Source organism: Cibotium barometz, chromosome 47 (assembly GCF_041138505.1).
Source record: "Cibotium barometz isolate CiBa-2024 chromosome 47, ASM4113850v1, whole genome shotgun sequence".
Classification (NCBI taxonomy): Eukaryota; Viridiplantae; Streptophyta; class Polypodiopsida; order Cyatheales; family Cibotiaceae; genus Cibotium; species Cibotium barometz.
Window position 1 is genome coordinate 12,291,536 of NC_141092.1, and position 19,889 is coordinate 12,311,424.

The following is a 19,889-nucleotide window of genomic DNA, read 5'->3' on the forward strand; positions in this document are numbered from 1 at the left end:
ATGTCTGTACATTGTCAAGGTCCTTGGTCTACCCCAAAGGGGTGACCTCTGGCCTTCTACATGCTTTTTTTAACTTCTTCAAAAGATTGAATGATGATGAATGCAAATGATTTACTTTATGCTTATATACATGCTAGAGGTTGCTGGTCAGCGGTCTACATCCCTCCTGTCGGCCTGCTGCTGGACAAATAATATGCAATAAATACTCTTTTAATGCTGCGCTTACATCAATGCTCTGCCCATGTGCTGGCCGACTAGTTGTAGATTGGCTGCCTGCCTACTTGGATGCCCTGCTGGCTGTGGACGGTTGTTGAGAGCTTTGCTCGCTGCCGACTGGTTACCCATGCCTTCCATGATGCTTAATATGATGATGATGATGATGATGATGCTGGTGTTGATGTTGTTCTAATTAGGGATTATGTTGTTCATGCTGAGGACTATGCCATGGCACGGGTGTGCACGTGACATAAGAGCATCACTTGTCCACTTGTTTAAGCTTGTGCTTCATATTCTTGAGATAAACCGAGCCTCCTTCTGAAACTTTTTGATGTTTGTTGACTCGTCATATATTAGTCTCCTATGCTTTTTGCCAATCTTTTCTCTACAAATTCAGTAAACTTTGTGGTAAGGTTGTGACACCTGGTTGGCCTCTGCTGATACCTGCATCAATATGGTTGTCCTAATGCGATCTCATATGATGTCTTGTCAATGGAAGATGAATAGGAATCATTTAGAATTGTTTGAACCAATGGTGGAAAATGTTTCCATTTGCCTTGTTGGTCATAGACGTAGCACTTGAGGACATCAAAGGCAAGTTGGTTGTAGATTTCTGTTTGCTCCTCTGTCTAGGGGTGGAATGCACTAGAATTGGCATTGAAATTAGCAAATAGAGCACGCCGAAAATGTGAATTGAGCTTGGTATCTCTATTTGAAACAATTGATCTTCTTTGGTAGATGGCTGGCTGCAATTGTATGGGAGGGGGTTTGTCGAATTTGAAGAAGAGGGTGAGGAATTCCCTTTGATGTTGGTAGCCTTTTGTGCGGTGGTGGGCGTCATCCTTTGCTTTATTCAGCCCTACGGCATTCTTTCATGGTGATCCTGGCTGCTTCCTCTACTCAAGGCAGTCCTCCCTTTGCTTCAGGTCAATCTCGAACTCCGACCGAAGCCATTCAGGCTTCATGATCCATATGTGCTTTGTCTCGTTGGTCTTCTGTTGGTTCTTGGGTTTTCAGTAGCAAGAACAATTGAAGAAGGGTTTGTAGGTCCAATTGTATGGGTACAATTGGTGCCGTAAAGGGTAGGGATATTGGTAAGTTCTCCATGGTGTGAGATCCCTAACCCTCTTGTGGAATTGAGGATTCCTCCAAGTGACTCATGGTGGGTTGCTTGCTTGAGTGTGTTCTTACCACCATTCAAAAATCTTGTTATTGGGTGACTCTTACGAGTATTTGAAAAGCCCCAAAATTGACCAAGATTTGGTGATGAACACACTCTCTAAGTGGCTAAATGGTAAGGACATGTCCACGTCACAGTGTTAGAAGGTATGCACGTGACATTCCCTCTTGCTTAGGGTGCACGTGACATTCCTTTGCTCCAAAACGATGTCTCTGTCATTGCCTCCTCACGCATTGGAACTGACCCCTTTCTCTTTGGATGCTCTGCTTGCATGGTAGATTCCACAAAAAAATGGGGAACTGTTGAAGCACTCCACCGATCCTCCTCAACGGATTCAGAGAGACATGTCTGAACCTCAAAAACTAGTACGAGATCTAAGATTGGGCTGTCCTTCCTCTTCCGAAATCAGCTCCTCACTTGGGAACTGTCTTTGATGCCATGAAGGCTGTATGGCACACTCAGACAATCCCTCTTGCTGAGCGTCCTCTATGGGTGGACTCACCATTGTATTCGTTGCTTTTCTTGCTTGAATCTCTTGTTGGCATGCTCTCCAAGTCTTCCGGCAATCATCATTCCAGTCGATGAACTCCTCCCTTATATTATGGAGAACATAAACTTGATGGTCTGCTTCAAAATCACCATCCATCCATTTGATGGCTTTCATACTCAGCTTGTTACTGAACTTTAGCCAACTGAAACTGACCTGAATTGGCTGATTTTGATTGCAACGTATGTCTAGTACGAGTACACATACGTAGGCACTGCACTACCTTATCCATTTCACTCTGGAGTCTAAAGTGCATTAACTTGCAGCCTGAGGAAGACCTGCATTTTCTGCTCTTGGGGCTCTGCCTAACGATGGGTGATTTGCTCCATATGATGGCTTGAATTGGTGCTCGACTTTGCTTGACCTTGGAAACCCTAGGAATGACCTAGAAACTAATATAATCCAAAAAAAACTCTTGTTACGCAAAAACCCAAACCCTAATGCAACACTCTTAGCTTTGCAGGACCTTTTGTTGCACGCTCTGTAACCAATGTAACTTGAGTGCTTAACTTAATGTAGATTAATGCAAAAACACAGATTATAATGCAAATCTCCCTATGCGGGTACGTGAATAAAAGCATGCAATAAACAAGACCTAATCTACTATCTTTTACTAACATGAATGAATATTTAAAATGATTATTTATGATGAGAACTTGATGATGCTCATGCTATGTCGGGTGTGCCCACCACTGTCTCGAAGCATAGTCTTGGAGCATAGCCTAAACTTCTGAATGTCCTCAGTCTTAGCTCTCTTTTATAGTGCATTATGGGCTAGTTGGTTGGTCTTTAGGGTTGGTTGGGGCTGCCAACCCTAACTTATTAATAATAATGTGCAAATATAATAAAAGTGTCCACACTTGGTTGCTCATTGGGCTTTTGGATTGAAAAGCCCCAAAATTGATCAAGACTCAGCCACGAACACGTCCTCCCAAGTGGCTAAATGGTTAGGACATGTCCATCTCACATTGTTAGAAGGGGTCGTGAGCATCTGGCTGTTGTTGGCCTGTTTTGGGCTGGCCGACCAGCAGCCTGGGGCCATATAAAATGGCCCTTGCCCCCCACACTTGTCATTGTACCATTACCGGGACTTTCTTGTGTATATACAGAGTTTATACAGCTTCTCTCTCCCCCTCTCATCTGCGTTTTGCTCTCTACAGCAGTTGTCTTCATTTCCGTTGTGCATTTTGACATTCATTTAGTACAAAAAGGTATATGATTTCTGGCAGCCATAGGCATGCCCCAAAAAGGTGGAAACCCTATCCTACCTATACTACTATAACCCAACTCTTTTAGAGAGTTAGATGATCTACTATGAGCAAAGAGATACCTTTTATAGGCCTTAGAAGGAATAATAAACTGTCCGACCTGCTGTCGGCTAGTTCCATGGACATGCATAAATCTTTCGCTGTTGACACCATCAGATAGATGCTCAACTATTGGGCCGATAGGGTCTTGGTCCACACACCATGCCTTCCCATGCCTGGGACAGCTGCTACCACTCCAAAACCTAATCTTTTATGTGTTGCAAATCGGGGATTAGCCTAGGATTAGCCATGCCCATGTGCATGCACATGACATCCCCCCTTGCTAAACTTGATGACGGGATTCCAACTTTTGACCTTGGATGATGTCATCCTCCGAGAGCCTGATGCTCTAATACCACTGTCACATGCAGAAGCTCCTTTCAGCCCTAAGCACTGCGTAGGAACACTTGACGCAAGAACAAGCAACATAGATAGAGAAAAGAAAGAGATGGCTGTGTATTTCAGTATATTCATATAGTACAAAAAGGTACATGATTTCTGGCAGCCATAGGCATGTCCCAAAAAGGTGGAAACCCTATCCTAACCATACCATTGTGACCCAATTCCTGTAGAGAGTTAGATGATGTACCATGAGCAAAGAGATACCTTTTATAGGTCTTAGAAGGAATGATAAACTGGCCGAGCGCAGTTCCATGGACATGCATAAATCTTTCACTGCCGACACCATCAGATAGACGCTCAACTGCTGGGCCGACAGGGTGCCTACCGCTCCAAAACCTAATGTTTTATCTGCTGCAAATCAGGGATTAGCCTAGGATTAGCCATGCCCATGTGCATGCACATGACACCACAGGAGATAATAGAGGAGGATGGTATTATTGTGTGACCACACGTTGGCATCGTGTAGCACCACATGGCTGTACTAGCTTATGTAGCTATTTTTTCGCACAGTTTTTTCTTTTCCATGGTTCATTATGATCATGGATTCCTTGTACATTTGGTCTTATAAACGCTTGAGATCTTTGATAGACATTAGTATAACTTTCTGTCTGTCTTTCTGCCTCAAGAGTTCCTCCTTCATTCATATACTCCATGGCCTTCTCAACCTGCAAGCTCTACCACCCATCAGCTTTATCTCAATAGCAAAAGCCAGCCTGACATGGAATGTGAAATGCTGGAGAACTGCACACATGAAAAAGGAGGTAGGACAGAAGCAACTTAGGTGGTCGGGAAGCAGAGCAAATGACATTTGTTATTGCAATGGGTTCATTTGAAAGGCATAGCAGGGAGGTCGATGTTGGGGGGTGGTACACTATTTTTGGCTGTCATAACTAGCTTTTGTGACTTGGGTTAAGGTACGCAAGTCAATGTGCGGGACACAATGCTAATGTATCTCATGTGCTTTCTCTATCGTCCCCCAGATTATGCCACACCAACATCCTGGATCTTCTCATAGCCTCTGTACCATCTCCCTGCTGCTCCACTCTTGACATCCTTGTGTCCAGGCTCCTCGTGACTTGTTTGTCTGGCGCACAATTCTCATGGCTGCCTCTGTTTTTTGCACTGGATGGTCAACCCCTTCTACAGGTCTGTACAGCTCCCACGGCAGAGCAGTTCTAGATCTCTAGCAAGTCCCCAATTGTATGTGTCCTCTACTTGAATAGCGTTCAATACTCTCCTGCTTGTCAGCATGCTTCGTCTTCTTCTCCCACACTAACTGTATAAACTCATGCCACTTCTTTACATTTGCCCCCAGCCACCTCTACCATTTTGGAGGCCCACTTTGTCTGCTGGACCTCCAAACTGGCACTCCTAATTGTCACTCTTTCTTATCACAGATTAGGATGACCAGCAGGTCCCCTCAGTGGGCTTCACTGCTCCTGCTAAGCCCATGGCATCAACAGGTCTCTCCAGATATAACCTTTCTAAGACACGCCATCAGGCCATGCAGAGTATGTTTATCTACCCGTTTGGACCATTTCTTTTTTCTAAACAGTAGAACCAAAGGTTCAATCTTACTCATCGAGCATGTAGGTAATTAATTTGGGAGAGGGGATGGGGGTGGGGGGTTGGGTGATTTGTGTTTCTTGCTATACTCTTAGTTTGATGGAATCATGGATGTACAGATAGGGTTGGCACTCGAAATTTTGTAGTTTGAGAAATGTTTGCTGAAGCATTGTTACCTGGATGTTTCTTGCTGAAGTAATTCTGTTTTGACAGCTTGGATTTATGCTTCTAGCACTTATTTGGCAGTTCGATTTTCCTCCATTCATGGTTCTGATCATTGCCATTTTGAATGATGGTAAGCAACACCTGTATTTCAATTTTCATCGAAACCTTATATTAACTAGTCTGCTTCACAGAACTAACATTAACTTGATCACTGTGAAGGCACAATCATGACCATCTCCAAAGACCGTGTAAAACCATCACCTTCACCAGACAGTTGGAAGCTTTCAGAGATCTTTGCCACTGGGGTTGTTATAGGTAGCTATCTGGCTTTGATGACTGTCATTTTCTACTGGGCAGCTGACAAGACCGACTTTTTCCCGGTTTGATTGCTTAACCTTGATCATGAGATAATGTCATCGTTTGCCAATGGTGTGGAATGGGTTTTTATGCTTTCGTCTCCTTGTTGCAGAGAGTATTTGGGGTAAGAGAAATTAGGGATAACCATGATATGATGGCTGCTGCTATTTATTTGCAAGTCAGCACGATAAGTCAGGCACTTATTTTTGTCACTCGCTCAAGGGGTTGGTCTTTCTTGGAGCGACCTGGTCTGCTTCTTGTGACTGCATTTATTATTGCCCAAATGGTATGGATCTCTCTCTCTCTCTCTCTCTCTCTCTCTCTCCCCTCCCGCCCGGCGCCCGTGCCCCCCCTCTCCTCCTTTTCTTCTGCTGTTTGGCCCCTTTTTTCCCCTCTCCAACCCTGTATACAATAATGACTTGAGCTCCATTTGAGTTTATATCCTGTTGTATTTTTGCAGATTGCAACGTTTATTGCAGTTTATGCGAACTGGGGCTTTGCAATGATTAAAGGCATGGGTTGGGGCTGGGCTGGTGTTATTTGGCTGTACAACCTCGTCTTCTACTTTCCTCTTGATATCATCAAATTTATCATTAGATACACCTTGAGTGGAAAAGCTTGGGATCTTGTGATTGAACAGAGGGTCTCTCTCTCTCTCTCTCTCTCTCTCTCTCTCCCTGTGTGTGCGCATGCGCGCGCAGGACAATGCCTTATCTAGATTGACAAGTTTGTTAGCATTTTCATGTTGTTTAATGCTCTCGGTATGCTGAGCCATGAAGCAATTGCTAGTATGAGATTTCTTTTCTTCTATTTGTTTGCATGTGTCTTTTGTAAGGGTCTTTTGTGTACATTCAGGCAAGTGCGTTCTTATGCTGGGCTTACCTATAGATATTGATGGCATTGTCTTCCTTCCAGACGGCCTTTACAAGGCAAAAGGATTTTGGAAAAGAGGCACGAGAGGTGAAATGGGCCCATGCCCAGCGAACATTGCATGGCTTACATCCCAAAGAGACAAAGTTTTTCACTGAGAGAAGCAGTTATCAAGAACTAAGTGAGATGGCAGAGCAGGCAAAAAGGCGTGCTGAAATTGCTCGGTAAGTTTAGTTGGTATTATCCCATAGCAACATGTAATGCCTGAAGATGAGTTCATGTTGGTTTCGTTTCCTTATGCTATGCTCTTTACTAATTTGAGTTAGTGATCTGCTCAACAGGCTCAGGGAATTAAATACATTAAAAGGACACGTGGAGTCAGTTGTGAGGCTCAAGGGCTTAGATATTGACACCATTCAGCAATCATACACCGTCTAAGTTTGTTGTGCTTGCTATTTCAAAGTAACGATGCACAGAGGTTGTTTAGTAAAAACCTTTAATCAGCTGGATCAAAGGAGAAGTTTTGATCATAGATCAAAATAAACTATATAGACCATCTGGGCCTCTGGCAGCTGTGGGAAAACACAATGGTATGCTTGTTTGTAACTAGAGCTACGTAGTGTCCCTGATGAGAGAATGTCTTTTACACCTTCCAAGAATGCCAACTGACAATGAATCTAGTGCTAAGTAACGCCCCTGATGAAAGACTGTCTTTTACACCTTGGAAGAATGCCAACTGACAATGAATGTAAGGTCAGTTTTGTTTTGGGGCTTTATGTAATTTGAAGGCTAACCCTCCTAAAATAAGCTGTTTAGTGAGCACAGATGGGCATACGTTCCTGATCTACGATGTTCGAAAATGACAAATAATTCAATCAACAAGCAGCAAAGCAAAATGTCTTATCAATATGGTTCTCAAACACTTGCACGAGCACGCCTTTGTCTGTTACTACCTTTAAAAGCTGGTAAAGTCATCAAGAAACAAACCTTAGAATAGATATGTAGATGAAGACTCTTTTGAAAAGAGAAGTGTAGGAGCTAGAGGTGGTGTAGGCAGAGCTGTGAATGTGAAGGAGAGTGACTCTAGGGTGTGCCCATCATCATATCATTCTTCATGAGTACGTCATTCGACATTAAGAGATCACTGAACTGCTCTAAGTACTACAATCATCTTCGGCTTCATTGTAATAAAGTAATGTGGGACATGGCTACAAACCAGAAGCTATTTTCATAATTGAGAATTCAAATGTAGGCTGATTCCTGCACATGTAACGTCCCAATTCTCTACAAATATAAAGTTTTATCACAAACATATCAAGGAAAAGAAATACCTTCTCAGGTGAACGCATGGGTTCCACAAATTCATGCTCTTTGAATATTGCCAGCCACGAAGGAGGCTCAAATTTCAGCTGGAGTACAAGGAGCTTTTATCATATAAATGTCTGCAGAAATCCTTGCATTCAAAAGATGAATTGAAAAAGCTTGTAGTGGAATTTAACAAACCTGAAAGGAAGCTTTTTGTAAGCTGCTTTGAGATTTCAGGGAGAGTACTTATCCTTGGTGATGCTTGTGTGTTGAGCCTGCAATGTACATCCCTCCGAATTGAACACTTGAGTATTGGCGAAATGGAATAAGGAGAGCAAAGAATATCGATAAGAACTTTTAACCTGAACTAGTGTGCTTGGCTAGCGGGTATTTGTAAGTCAAACAATTGAAGCTAAGTTTATTAAGAACTACTATGCGTATTGATTCTATGACACCAACTCGAGATTTTTTCCGTATCTCTTCTCTATATTATCTTAAGGAAGAGTTTCACAAAGCTTCCACAAGAGTTTGGAGGTTCGGAAAGGGGAGGAGGAGGTGTGAGGAGGTTTGGGTAGAATTTGAATTTGGAGTCTCAAACGATATGTGAAGCACGGGTTGCCCACTAGTGAAGTTAAAAACCTCAAGAAAAAACTACGTATCCTTATTTTTAAATCAATTCTATGATACCAACTCGTGAAGTTAAACACCTCAAGATAAAACTGTTCATTGTATTTTTTATTGATTTTATCATACCAACTCTTGTAGTCAGAAACCTCAAGAAAAATTCGAGGTACATGTGTACATAGAAATTTTGGGGGGGGGGGGGGGGGGGGGGTGGTGATGGTTATCCAAGGCACCATGGGACCTTGGATAGTATTCCCAACTGTCACCATGGGGGGGGGTGGGGGGGTTGCTCATGACAAGAATGAGTAAAAGTTTCCCTCTTGCAAGAAAATAGTTTTTTATATTGCATAGCTAGATTCGTCGTATGGGCTCACCCATATGAAAAGATGCATTTGACATAACCACAAAAAGAAACCTATTAGAACAATCTAAAGTAACTTTAATGCTAGAGTGTTTGTTCTCTTTTAGCTTCTTTGAGGACCCTATCCCTTGAATATACTATAAAGTTTAGCAAAAGTTATTATTCGGGTAGAGTAACTCGAGGCCTCTCCTTATGATGGGTTCAACTCATCCTAGGAATGGGTAAAAGTTTCCCTTTTTCAAGAAGATAGTTTCTTATGTTGCATAGCTAGATCCACTGGATGGGCTCACCCACATGAAAAGGATACACTTGACAGAATGTAACGCCTCCGCTACGGCTGCGTCTTCCTCAAGCCGCCATAGCCTAGGCGTGGAGAAGAAGAGAGGGTGGAAGTCGGTTCACCTCCCAACCACATAATGACGAGTTAGGGTTTCTCGTTGGGTTTTATACCAAAATCCTGGCCTGTGTCCACACCTCCTAGCCCGGCCGCCCATCTTACTTAAGAGCCGTGCTAACTTAGATGTGTACACACATCGACCAAACCCTGCAACTTTAATTTCTTAACTAATGCATAGTTCAAGAAATTGTGCGTGGCACCATCATCAATGAGAATACGTACTCGATGACCATAAATGGAGCCATGCATACGGACGAAATCATGTGGTCCAACTGTCTCTTGCCACATAGATGCAGTGAGATTACACTCATGCATCTCGGCAGTGTGCGAAACCTCTACCACAGAATACTTAGGATCAGCATCCAAGGGAAGTGTTTGCACCATGTGTACAGCCTTCTCCTTGACCTTCTCCTTATCCTTATTCTTGCGAGGCAACTGTGGACAATTTTTCTTCTCATGATCACTACCTAAGCAATGATAACATAGTTTCTCCTTCTTGGCCCGTTCAAAATCTTGTGGAGACAACGGACCACTTGACCCTTTAGACTTCTTTGTGTTTTCAGTAGAATTGCTGGCAAGTTTACGCTTATTAGCATTAAATTGCGAGCCATTGAATTTGGCCGGTCTATCCATGCCCTTCTTATCCATAGTGTCATCAAAGATAAGGGCACTTTGGATAGCCGCTTCCAAAGTTTTAGGATATTGGGTTTTAACCTTTGCCTGATATTCTTTATCAAGGCCTCTAACAAACCCACGAACCTTTTGAAAGTCGTCCAAACCATCTAGCTTGAGAATGACTTCACGGTATTTGGACACATACTGATTAAGTGTAAGACCTTCCATCTTGCACTTGTCCCAGGCTGTCCAACTCCGATCTTTCTCGTTTTGCGGTAAGAACTCCTTTTTAAATGCTGCCGCAAACTCCTCCCAAGTCTTAGGGCGAGTTTCAATAGGTAGACTCATCCACCACTTGTAGGCTTTACCTTCAAGTGTGAGACTCGTCTCAGTGACCATAACAGCAGCGGGAGTGCGGCGTAAGCGATGCAAGTCCGTCCACTTGTGTAAAAATGTATGGACCGCATCCTTGTTACGATCGCGCTCCTCTCCCTTAAACACAGGCGGCTTCACGTTTTTCAACATAGCCTCTTCTTGCGTTGCAGATGGTGCAATAGATTCTACTATAGGATTTGGAACAAGAGGAGGCATAACTATCGGAATAGGCCCTCCACTTGTCGCCGATCCACTTGCAAAACGTGCCATAAATTCAGTAAAAAGCGTGCTCATGTTTGTGAGATTGGTATTGACATTTGTTATAGTGCGCTCAAGTGCAACTACCCTTGAAGTGAGACGCCCAAACTCTACCGTGTCTACCAAACCATAATCATCTATTGGACTCGCACCCCCTTCGGCATCGGTCATGTTGTCATCCCGATCAGGCGCAACGGCCTGTCGCGAATCACCCACACCACCACCCAAAGGGTGTGCCTCACTAACATCATGCATATCATTCTCAAAATCGAAGTGAACATGAGACGGTTCCGCTGAGGCCATGGTATGCACGTGTTTACAAATAGAGAACGGATTACCTTCAAAAGCGAACTCCAATTGAAGCGTCGTAGAAGAATTCCTCTTGCATGCACGGAAATCGAGAAGAAATCACCACTTGAGTCTTCAATCAACACATGCATGCAAAAAAGTGTGTTGCATGTAGCATGTCGTTGAAGATCCGTCCACCAAAAACTTCCAAACTTGGAGCATAGAAAACTCCTCTCACAAATTGAAAGAAGGAAAGTTGAAGGTGAAAAGGTCACTTTCCTTGTAGTTTGTGTCACTTTCCTTGTAGTTTGTGTCCTCCCTTGAAAGAATAAGTAGAGCTCTTTTGAAGAGAAGAACAACACAAGTGAAAAGGTGAAGTGGCTAGCACACTTGCCTTGGAGCTTGAGGTTGTGGGTTCAAAACCCCACTCCTTGGATGGTGAAGCCTCCCCCTTGTGCCACTCAAGTAAGGGAGAATTCTCGCGCGCTCGCCAACGGCGCGCCAACGATCGCTCACCGATCGCCTTCGAGGACTGCCGGTCTGCCTTGGTCGCCGCCTTAGGCGTCCGCTGTGGTGGACGGTCGCGTGTAGGCTGCGCTCGTGCAGGTCACCGTACGTGGTGGACGGCGGTGCTCGCTGTGGGCTGTTCACGTGGACGGTCGCGTGTAGGCTGCGCTCGTGCAGGTCACCGTACGGGCGGCGGCGCTCGTTTCTTTTTGCTGCAGCGTCGAGCTCTTTTTCTCGTGCAGGTCACGCCGGTCCGCTAACTCTGATACCAGTGTAACGCCTCCGCTACGGCTGCGTCTTCCTCAAGCCGCCATAGCCTAGGCGTGGAGAAGAAGAGAGGGTGGAAGTCGGTTCACCTCCCAACCACATAATGACGAGTTAGGGTTTCTCGTTGGGTTTTATACCAAAATCCTGGCCTGTGTCCACACCTCCTAGCCCGGCCGCCCATCTTACTTAAGAGCCGTGCTAACTTAGATGTGTACACACATCGACCAAACCCTAACGCCCATTAACCCCTGAACCCCGCTAGCACTAATAATACTCTCGAGACTCCGAAAGCTATTAACTTATGCTAGGGTTCGACTTCCGTAGGACCATAGTCCTGACACAGAACCTCAGAAGAAAACTTGTTAGAATAATCCAAAGCCTAACTTTAATGCTTTAATGCTAGAGTGTTTGTTCTCTTTTAGTTTCTTTAAGGACCCTACTCCATAAATATACTATAAAATTTACAAGGAGTTTCTTTTATTTGGGTAGAGTAACTCACTTGGGGCCTCTTCTAACGATGGGTTTAGCTCATAGAAATGGATAAAAGTTTTCCTCTTGCAAGAGAATAGTTTCTTATATTGCATAGCTAGACTTTAATACTAAAGTGTTTGTTCTCTTTTAGCTTCTTTGAGAAATCTATCTGAAATATACTATAAAATTTAGCGGAAGTTGTTCTTATTTGGATAGAGTAACTCACTCCGGGTCTCTCCTTACGATATCCTAGGCAAAGGTTGTCCCAGTAGCTTTGCATGCCTCACTAGGAAACACCCTTGCCTAAGAAAAGAGAAGGGTTTCTTTGGATTGTCACCAATCCTAAGATTTTTCCCTACAAACTCTATCAAGGCTAGTTACTTGTTGGCTCTCCAAGGCTTAACAAGCAAGCAACCACCAACATAAAAATTGAGGAGGAAATCTCCAAGACTCATTATTAGACTATGGTCAAGTCTTAAGATATTCTCAAGTTAACTAATTTGGTCAAACCTTTAGTTCTCTTTTAAAAACATTTATCATATCCAATAGCCATGCCTAATCCCATCCAACCTATGGGTTAGCCACCATGCGACCACACAGACATGAGATTCAATTCAATTTAAAGATGGATTGTGTCTGGGTATAGAGGGTTTCTCACTCCTAGCCAGTACTTGAAACAGGCATATAAATCAGTCATACCATCAATAAAAAGATTCATATAAAACCATATAGAAGTGTCTTTATTACATAAAATGTCAAAATAAGTTATTCTCCTTTCGAGTCTATTGGTAACTATGGTTGCTCTCATCTCATCAACCCTCGATAAAACCACCATTAGCTTGCCATGGATTTGATCCTCGATTACTACCAACGGCTTGCCATGAGAAATCTTCCTTGATGGTAGTAACCGAGGATCAAATCCATGGGATGGGTTCAACTCATTGCAAGAACGGGTAAAAGTTTCCCTCTTGTGAGAAAATAGTTTCTTATATTGCATAGCTAGATCCACCTCACCCATATGAAAAGATGCATTTGACATAATCACAAAAAGAAACCTATTAGAACAATCTAAAGCCTACCTTTAATGCCTTAATGCTAGAGTGTTTGTTCTGTTTTAGCTTCTCTGATCAAACCCATGGGTTACCACTACCTAATCACATAGACATGAGATCAGATTCAATTTAAAGGTGGGTTATTCTTCGGGTACAAAGGGGTTCTCAACCAAGTCCCCTAGCCAGCTGCTGCAAAGAAAGGGATTTAGGCAAATCTCAACCATAGTGATAGATTTGGTGTCATTACGTTGTGGTAACTCAGGCATGTTATCCTCAAAGTTGATGGCTATTTTACAACAATCATCAAGCAATGTCGGCTTTGCCAACAACAACTAATCATGCATCCTCATGTCCCTTACTCCCTTAGAAGCATGGCAACTCATTTGTGCATCTCCCTAGGCTTACACCTTGAGTATTACCCATGATACTCGATGCTATACCTGCCCCTAAGATCATGTCCACATGATCTAGCTCACACACATCAATACCACATACATCATCATCATGTGCACCATGTCATATGTGTCAATGTCATAATCATGTGCATGTGTATCAATATCATCTCATAAGTATGTATGTGCGATACAAAATCATGTGTATATGTATACAATACATCATCATTTGTGTTCAAGTAGCCTACATCCCCAGGAATATAATCATGATGTCTTAAGAGTGTAGGAGGACACTCATGCAAATCTCCAAAAGAAGAATCATCCCATGCTAACAATGCTAAACCATATGTGTAGAGGTAGCCAAGAAATGTATCAATGAATTTATCGTATGTGAACCATTTGGACTATCTGGCACAACTATCCAGCTCATCAAAAGAATGCCTCAAGTGAGTAAGCAAAAAACCCACGAGCTTGAATATCCAACCATGGCATGGGTATGGTGCCTCACCATAGCATGAAGTCAGCGAATGAGAATTTAAAGGTCTAAGCCTCAAGTGCCAAGGGTATGTGTGTGAGTTTGGCACAAAAAAAATGTGATCCGAGACACGAGATGGTAAGCACATAGCCACAATGATAATGCATCAGTATGGTTCTCCTGATTGGAGAATGGTATCAAAATAATGTTAATGAATGATGTGAGCTTAAACCATGGCGATCAAATGAAGGATAGAAATGGTAAGAATAACCCATGGTGAAGCACGTGAACAATCTCTATAAAACTCATCACATGCCCACAGTTTCCAGAATATATTGTCCAGAATATGGACTGCATGTGGAATAGTCCCAATTACTTAAGTGGATAAAAGAAAAGAATGTGAAAAGGGTTGGAAACCTAAGGTTTTGTATTTTTAGAGTTTATCACTTCATTTTACCCCTCACAGTCAACTATGCCTTCTTCCTCGTTTTTCCTCACGATACTATGAAAGACCATATTAGGGAGTTTGGGAAAATCCCATTACTTTGGGAATTTTCTTTTCAATCTACTTTTTGGTGTTTGAGCATACCAATTCCATTTTTTTTGAGAATATGGATTTAAAACCTATTCTTTAAGATCTTTCCAATGATATGTCATGTGAGGGGATTTTAACAAAATCTTAAAAGGGTTTACAGTGTCCCCATTTTTTGATCTTGCAAAATGGGAATTGGGATTTTCCTAAAATCCCTAATATGGTCTTTATGGCATAAGCCTTCATACTCCTTCCAGAACTCCACAAACGAAGATCTCTTTTGAGCTTGGTGATGTTACCCCAAGGTATAGCAGCCTCCACTATGCCTTCTTCTTCCTTTCTATGATCCTACCTCTACTTTCTCTAAAGGAGAGCTATGGCTAGCCTAGAACTCTTAGGCTCAATGACTTCTGGCACATAGTATAATCTTGCTGGGTGGCTAGTGTTTATCACACAACTCTCTTGGGCACTCTCATCTTTTAGCCATGGATCATGGTTTGTTTTCTCTAGGATCATTATGCTTTGCTTGCATGCTCGTGATTCTCAATAGTCCTTATATTAAACCTTACTTCCATGCACCGACTATGTTTCACGTAATATTCTTGTTTGTAGGTGCTTACTTTGTTGAGGATTTGTGGTTTTTACCTCTGTGATGATTACCCAAACTTCATTTTCTTTGTTTTATCTGTAAGATTCTATTGTTGCTACAGTATAGTATTATGATTTGCAGATGCTTGCAGCTAAGGATATATGTGGTTGCCTTGCTCAGAAAATGCCTATATGGTGTTGTCTTGCTACTATTCGGCTCTATGTAGAACGCTTTTGTTCACTGGTGGCATCTCTCTATGTGTAGTTCTTTTTTTTGTGTGGTCAAATACTGGAGTCTTTATAAACGAGGTCTCTATGTGTAGTTCTTTTTTTTGTGTGGTCAAATACTGGAGTCTTTATAAACGAGGTCTCTATGTGTAGTTCTTTTCTTGTGTGGTCAAATACTATAGTCTTTATACAAAATGTCTCCTTTCTTGAATCTTTAATCTATGATTAGCTTTTGGAGACTCCACTCCGATATGTGATTTTCTTCTAAAGTTTCTACCATCCTCACATCATCTCAAATCATGAGATCCATGTGCATATTATATAGACATAAAGAAAAAAAACCAGCTGTTGAATTTGATCCCATGCCACCTCTCCCACTTGGTTGTGTATCACCATTGCATGCTAGCATTTTTTAAAACCTTTTTTCTTACTTGTGATAACCAGTTTGTCTTTCTGTGTTGTTAGTTGTGTATCACCATTGCATGCTAGGATTTTTTAAAAACTTTTTTCTTACTTGTGATAACCAGTTTGTCTTTCTGTGTTGTTGCTTTCGTGTATGTAACACAAATTGCCTATTTCCCGCTTGTTGCTTTCTTGTATATATAACACAATATGTTTGTATGTTTACATTGCTTAGCTTCTTTGAAGTTATTTATGAATGGTGAACCCCTTAAAGTATACATTTACCTACACCCTCTAGATCAATTAATGATCTATATATTGCTTCTCTAATAGCCACCAACACTCCTAACCCTGTGGTGTAGTAGATTGGGTTTGATTCCTAGTAGGGTTAGTTAGTTATACATGTAACTTAGGGCAAGAAACATGCATTACATGTCTCACATGATATTTGACCAAGATCCATCAAGATTAGTTACTAATCATAAGATTAGTACTAATTAGCTATTGTTAATCAATATTTTATCATGATGTTATCAATCTTTGTAAGAAAACTATCTTAATGTCTTTTATCAACAAAGGTTTGCAAGATTTATCCTTATCACCTATTGATGTGATCTTTATCACTAATCACATCGTGATGATTAATCCAAAGTTCAACTTAACCTTACGTAATCACACCAAATAGACTTGTTATCTATGGCATGTTTACTTTTTTCTCAACCGTAAACTACACATAAATATGTTTAAATATACAACAGAATTGTAATCTTCACATAAATCTGCTTAAATATGCAAATAAGACTGCAATCTGCATACTTTCTGATAAAGTCTACACCAAGCTTTGCATAACTAATAGGCAAATGTTGAAGGAAACTAGTTTTTATAAAAAGATTTGATGAAAGAAATCACTAATAAAGGAAATTATGCACTAAACTCAGAGAATAAGGTTTTTGAAAATAGTGATTAGCATATATTGAAAAATGAATTTTGAAAATAGTAATTGGCATATATATTTAAAAATGATTAATGCTAATATTATTACTAATCCACATAAATCAAGATAAAAGCAATCCTACAAATTTGTCTAAAACTTAATCAAAAAATGATTAAGTCTTAATCACTTCCACAATCAAAGCTAAAAGCTATCAAGATCAAAGAAAAGCTCTGATACCAATGTAAGTAGGGGACATAACCAAGTGGATATTTGGGAATAGATCGAAGCCATATCCATGAAAAGCCATGTGATAAACCATACATAAGAGATTGTGAGCCACCTCTCCCATGGAAGCCAAGGATGAAAGTACCATCATAGATTCAATCATCATAGGGAGTAGCACCTAGACATGGAAAGACTACCATGAATCAGATATCAAATGATCAAAAGGTATAAAAAATTAGTCAAAAGGTTTCAAAAAGTAGTAAATACATAGGTCATGTGCCTTTTATAGTCCTAAGGTCACATGTGCCCTAGTTCCATATGCCTAAATGTACCCCCAATGTGCCTAGGCCAGGCCCCATGTGCATGTGCATCCTAAAATCACTTTGTTACACATTTGGAAATCTAGCTTTCCCCACCAAGGTATGTGAATTGAATCTATGCTTTGTGGGCAAGGCCAGTAAATGATTCGTCACATTGATTCCTATAACTAATGTAAATTTAAAACTCTGAAGATTTCCCTTTATCTATGGATTCTTGAGACAATGCCCTAGGTGAAGTGTTGTAATAGAACTCTATAGGATAGATTCCTAATGTAAATTTAAAACTCTGAAGATTTCCCTTTATCTATGGATTCTTGAGACAATGCCCTAGGTGAAGTGTTGTAATAGAACTCTATAGGATAGAGTGAAAGTCTGAGGAAACCATACAGAGTCACATCTTACAAATGAAAACCCTAAGCTCATAATGTGAGGATTGGGAGAAACTTAATGATTCATAAATGAAGCAATGTTTTCTCATGGGATTAAAGAAAAGAACTTTGCAGAATTTAATTGTAGTCTCAAATTTAGATTCATTTGATCAACGTTGTAAAGAAGAAATCCATTTAGATGATAACATGATGAAAGATACTATTGAGATGAACTCTTCCGCGTTTAAGCTAGTGAAAGCAAGGAGAAAAGAGACATTGATCTCTAATATGTCCATAGCAGAATTCTACAATGCCTTGGTTGAAAACTTTGGAAATCACTATGAGAAAGGGGGTAATCTACATTGTCAACAACATTTATGACCCCTTTCTTTTGTAGACCTAATGTGATGTACACATTATGGGCAAGAACCACCATCCCAATTTGCATTACATGTACCCTAGGCCATTCTTTCTATAGTGTAGTCATTGTAAGGCTTTTGGCCATGACATCTCACACTGTGTGTATTTACATACAACAAGTGCACAATAATCACTTCAAAGCAAAGGATCCCCATGTATAAAGTTTGTCTCCTTGACTCAAACAAAAACAAAAAACCAGGGAGAGAACATTCTAAGGAAGTAGTTAAACAGACATTGCAATGCTTCTATTGTTGTGGACCACACAAAGTTATAGACTATCCAATGTGCAATCCCTGTTGATACCACATAACCCATGTGTGATCAATGTGCCATTGATCACATGTTCATAGACTACTCGAGGAGAGATGCTTTATTGAAAGCTAGCACATTGATCACACATGGGTTATGTGGTATCAATAGGGACTACCCAATGTGCAATCCCTTCTAATACCACATGACCCATGACCCAATGTGCAATCCCTTCTAATACCACATGACCCATGTGTGATCGATGTGCCATTGATCACATTTTCATAGAATACTCGAGGAGGGATGCATTATTGAAAGCTGCCTTGTAATACCCAATACTCAGTATCTTAAGTGTGTAGAATGGACACATCCACAATTTTATTAAATGTGCTCACACGTCTTCTGCAAGCCAAGGTACGAGCAAAAGTCGAAAAACCTAGAAAAGAGGAAAATAACTCGAAAAACAAGAAACAAAAAAAGATTTACAACCTCCTAAACCCAAGAAATCCAAAGCTACACAATCTGAAGAGTTTAGGACTAAATCTTAAAACAAGGAGAAGATGTCTAAAGAGAATCTAAGCCTAAGAGAGGTTAAGGAAATGTAATGCACAAGCATTGACTCCAAGGACCCAACGTATGCGATAGTTGCTACAAGTGCTCAAAATAAAATTTATTCTCGTCGCATGGAAAGGAGCAATGGGAACCTCATGGTTATCCATGAAATATCCAATGAAGACATGGGGTCTAGCACCTCATCTAATGAAGACATGGGGTCTAGCACCTCATCTAATGAAGACATGGAGTCTAGCACCTCATCTAATGAGACATGGGGTCTAGCACCTCATCTAATGTAACTGAAAGTCATATCAAGGCACTAAGATCCAATCCACCCTTGGGATAAAATCACTAAGACCCGACCCACCACCCCAGGAATAAAACAAGAGTCTTAGCCAACAACATGCTCAAGAGACCATGCTCAAACTAGTCGAGGTGTTGAGATTGGATCACCAATTAACGTCAAACTATATCCTATTAAACCTTAAAGGATTTCCAAAAACCAACACAAAGAGGTGTATCAATTCCGTTTTCAAGAGGAAGAGTCATGGTGTACCAAAATCAATCCATTGAACCAAGGTGATGATAAAGCAAAAGAAGAATCTACGAATGATACTACAAGTCATCATTTAACTGAGGATGAGATTGACAAAACCAAGGGTTATTCATATGTCACACGTGAATTCCAAGGTCTTCACATATTTCTAATAAACAAGTCTCAATAATCATAGTAAGGGGTTCTTCAATGCCATTGTTCACCTTGAGTGTAACGAGAATGTAACCTTAGATAATCTTGAGAACGTTGAGAGCTAAAATGAGAAAAACTATGTTTTAGACCATCGACTCTTTGGGAATACATCAAAGAATGAGGATTCCATACATCCATCCCAAAGTTCATGGGAAACTGAAACTAAAATTGAAATTGAAATGTCCATGGTTCCATTTAAGAAGCCTATGAAAGTTCAGCTAGATTTTCCTATGGGAAAGAATATTCAAAACGGAAACGAGCAGTGCTTAGTCCTAAAGCTAGTCATAATAAGTGGTCGTATTCATGTTCAACACCTTTGATTA

The 19,889-nt window shown here is 41.1% G+C and overlaps 1 protein-coding gene across 1 annotated transcript; it reads left to right on the forward strand.

The window, feature by feature from the left end:
- The first annotated feature begins 5,053 nt into the window (after positions 1-5,053).
- LOC147611368 (plasma membrane ATPase 2-like) lies at positions 5,054-7,517 on the forward strand. The gene is made up of 7 exons (XM_086784437.1): positions 5,054-5,163; positions 5,432-5,513; positions 5,603-5,763; positions 5,853-6,026; positions 6,201-6,383; positions 6,656-6,834; positions 6,952-7,517. Exons 1-7 carry the CDS (start codon positions 5,056-5,058, stop codon positions 7,046-7,048), a joined length of 984 nt encoding a protein of 327 aa, XP_086640563.1. The 5' UTR covers positions 5,054-5,055; the 3' UTR covers positions 7,049-7,517.
- The last annotated feature ends 12,372 nt before the right edge of the window (positions 7,518-19,889 follow it).

What these genes read in the sequence shown, in the direction of transcription:
- LOC147611368 (XM_086784437.1), top strand. Translation starts at nt 5,056, where the DNA reads ATGACCAGCAGGTCCCCTCAGTGGGCTTCACTGCTCCTGCTAAGCCCA. An exon ending in ACGCCATCAGGCCATGCAGA is followed by an intron (nt 5,164 to 5,431) that starts GTATGTTTATCT and finishes CTGTTTTGACAG; the next exon opens with CTTGGATTTATGCTTCTAGC. An exon ending in ACAAGACCGACTTTTTCCCG is followed by an intron (nt 5,764 to 5,852) that starts GTTTGATTGCTT and finishes TCCTTGTTGCAG; the next exon opens with AGAGTATTTGGGGTAAGAGA.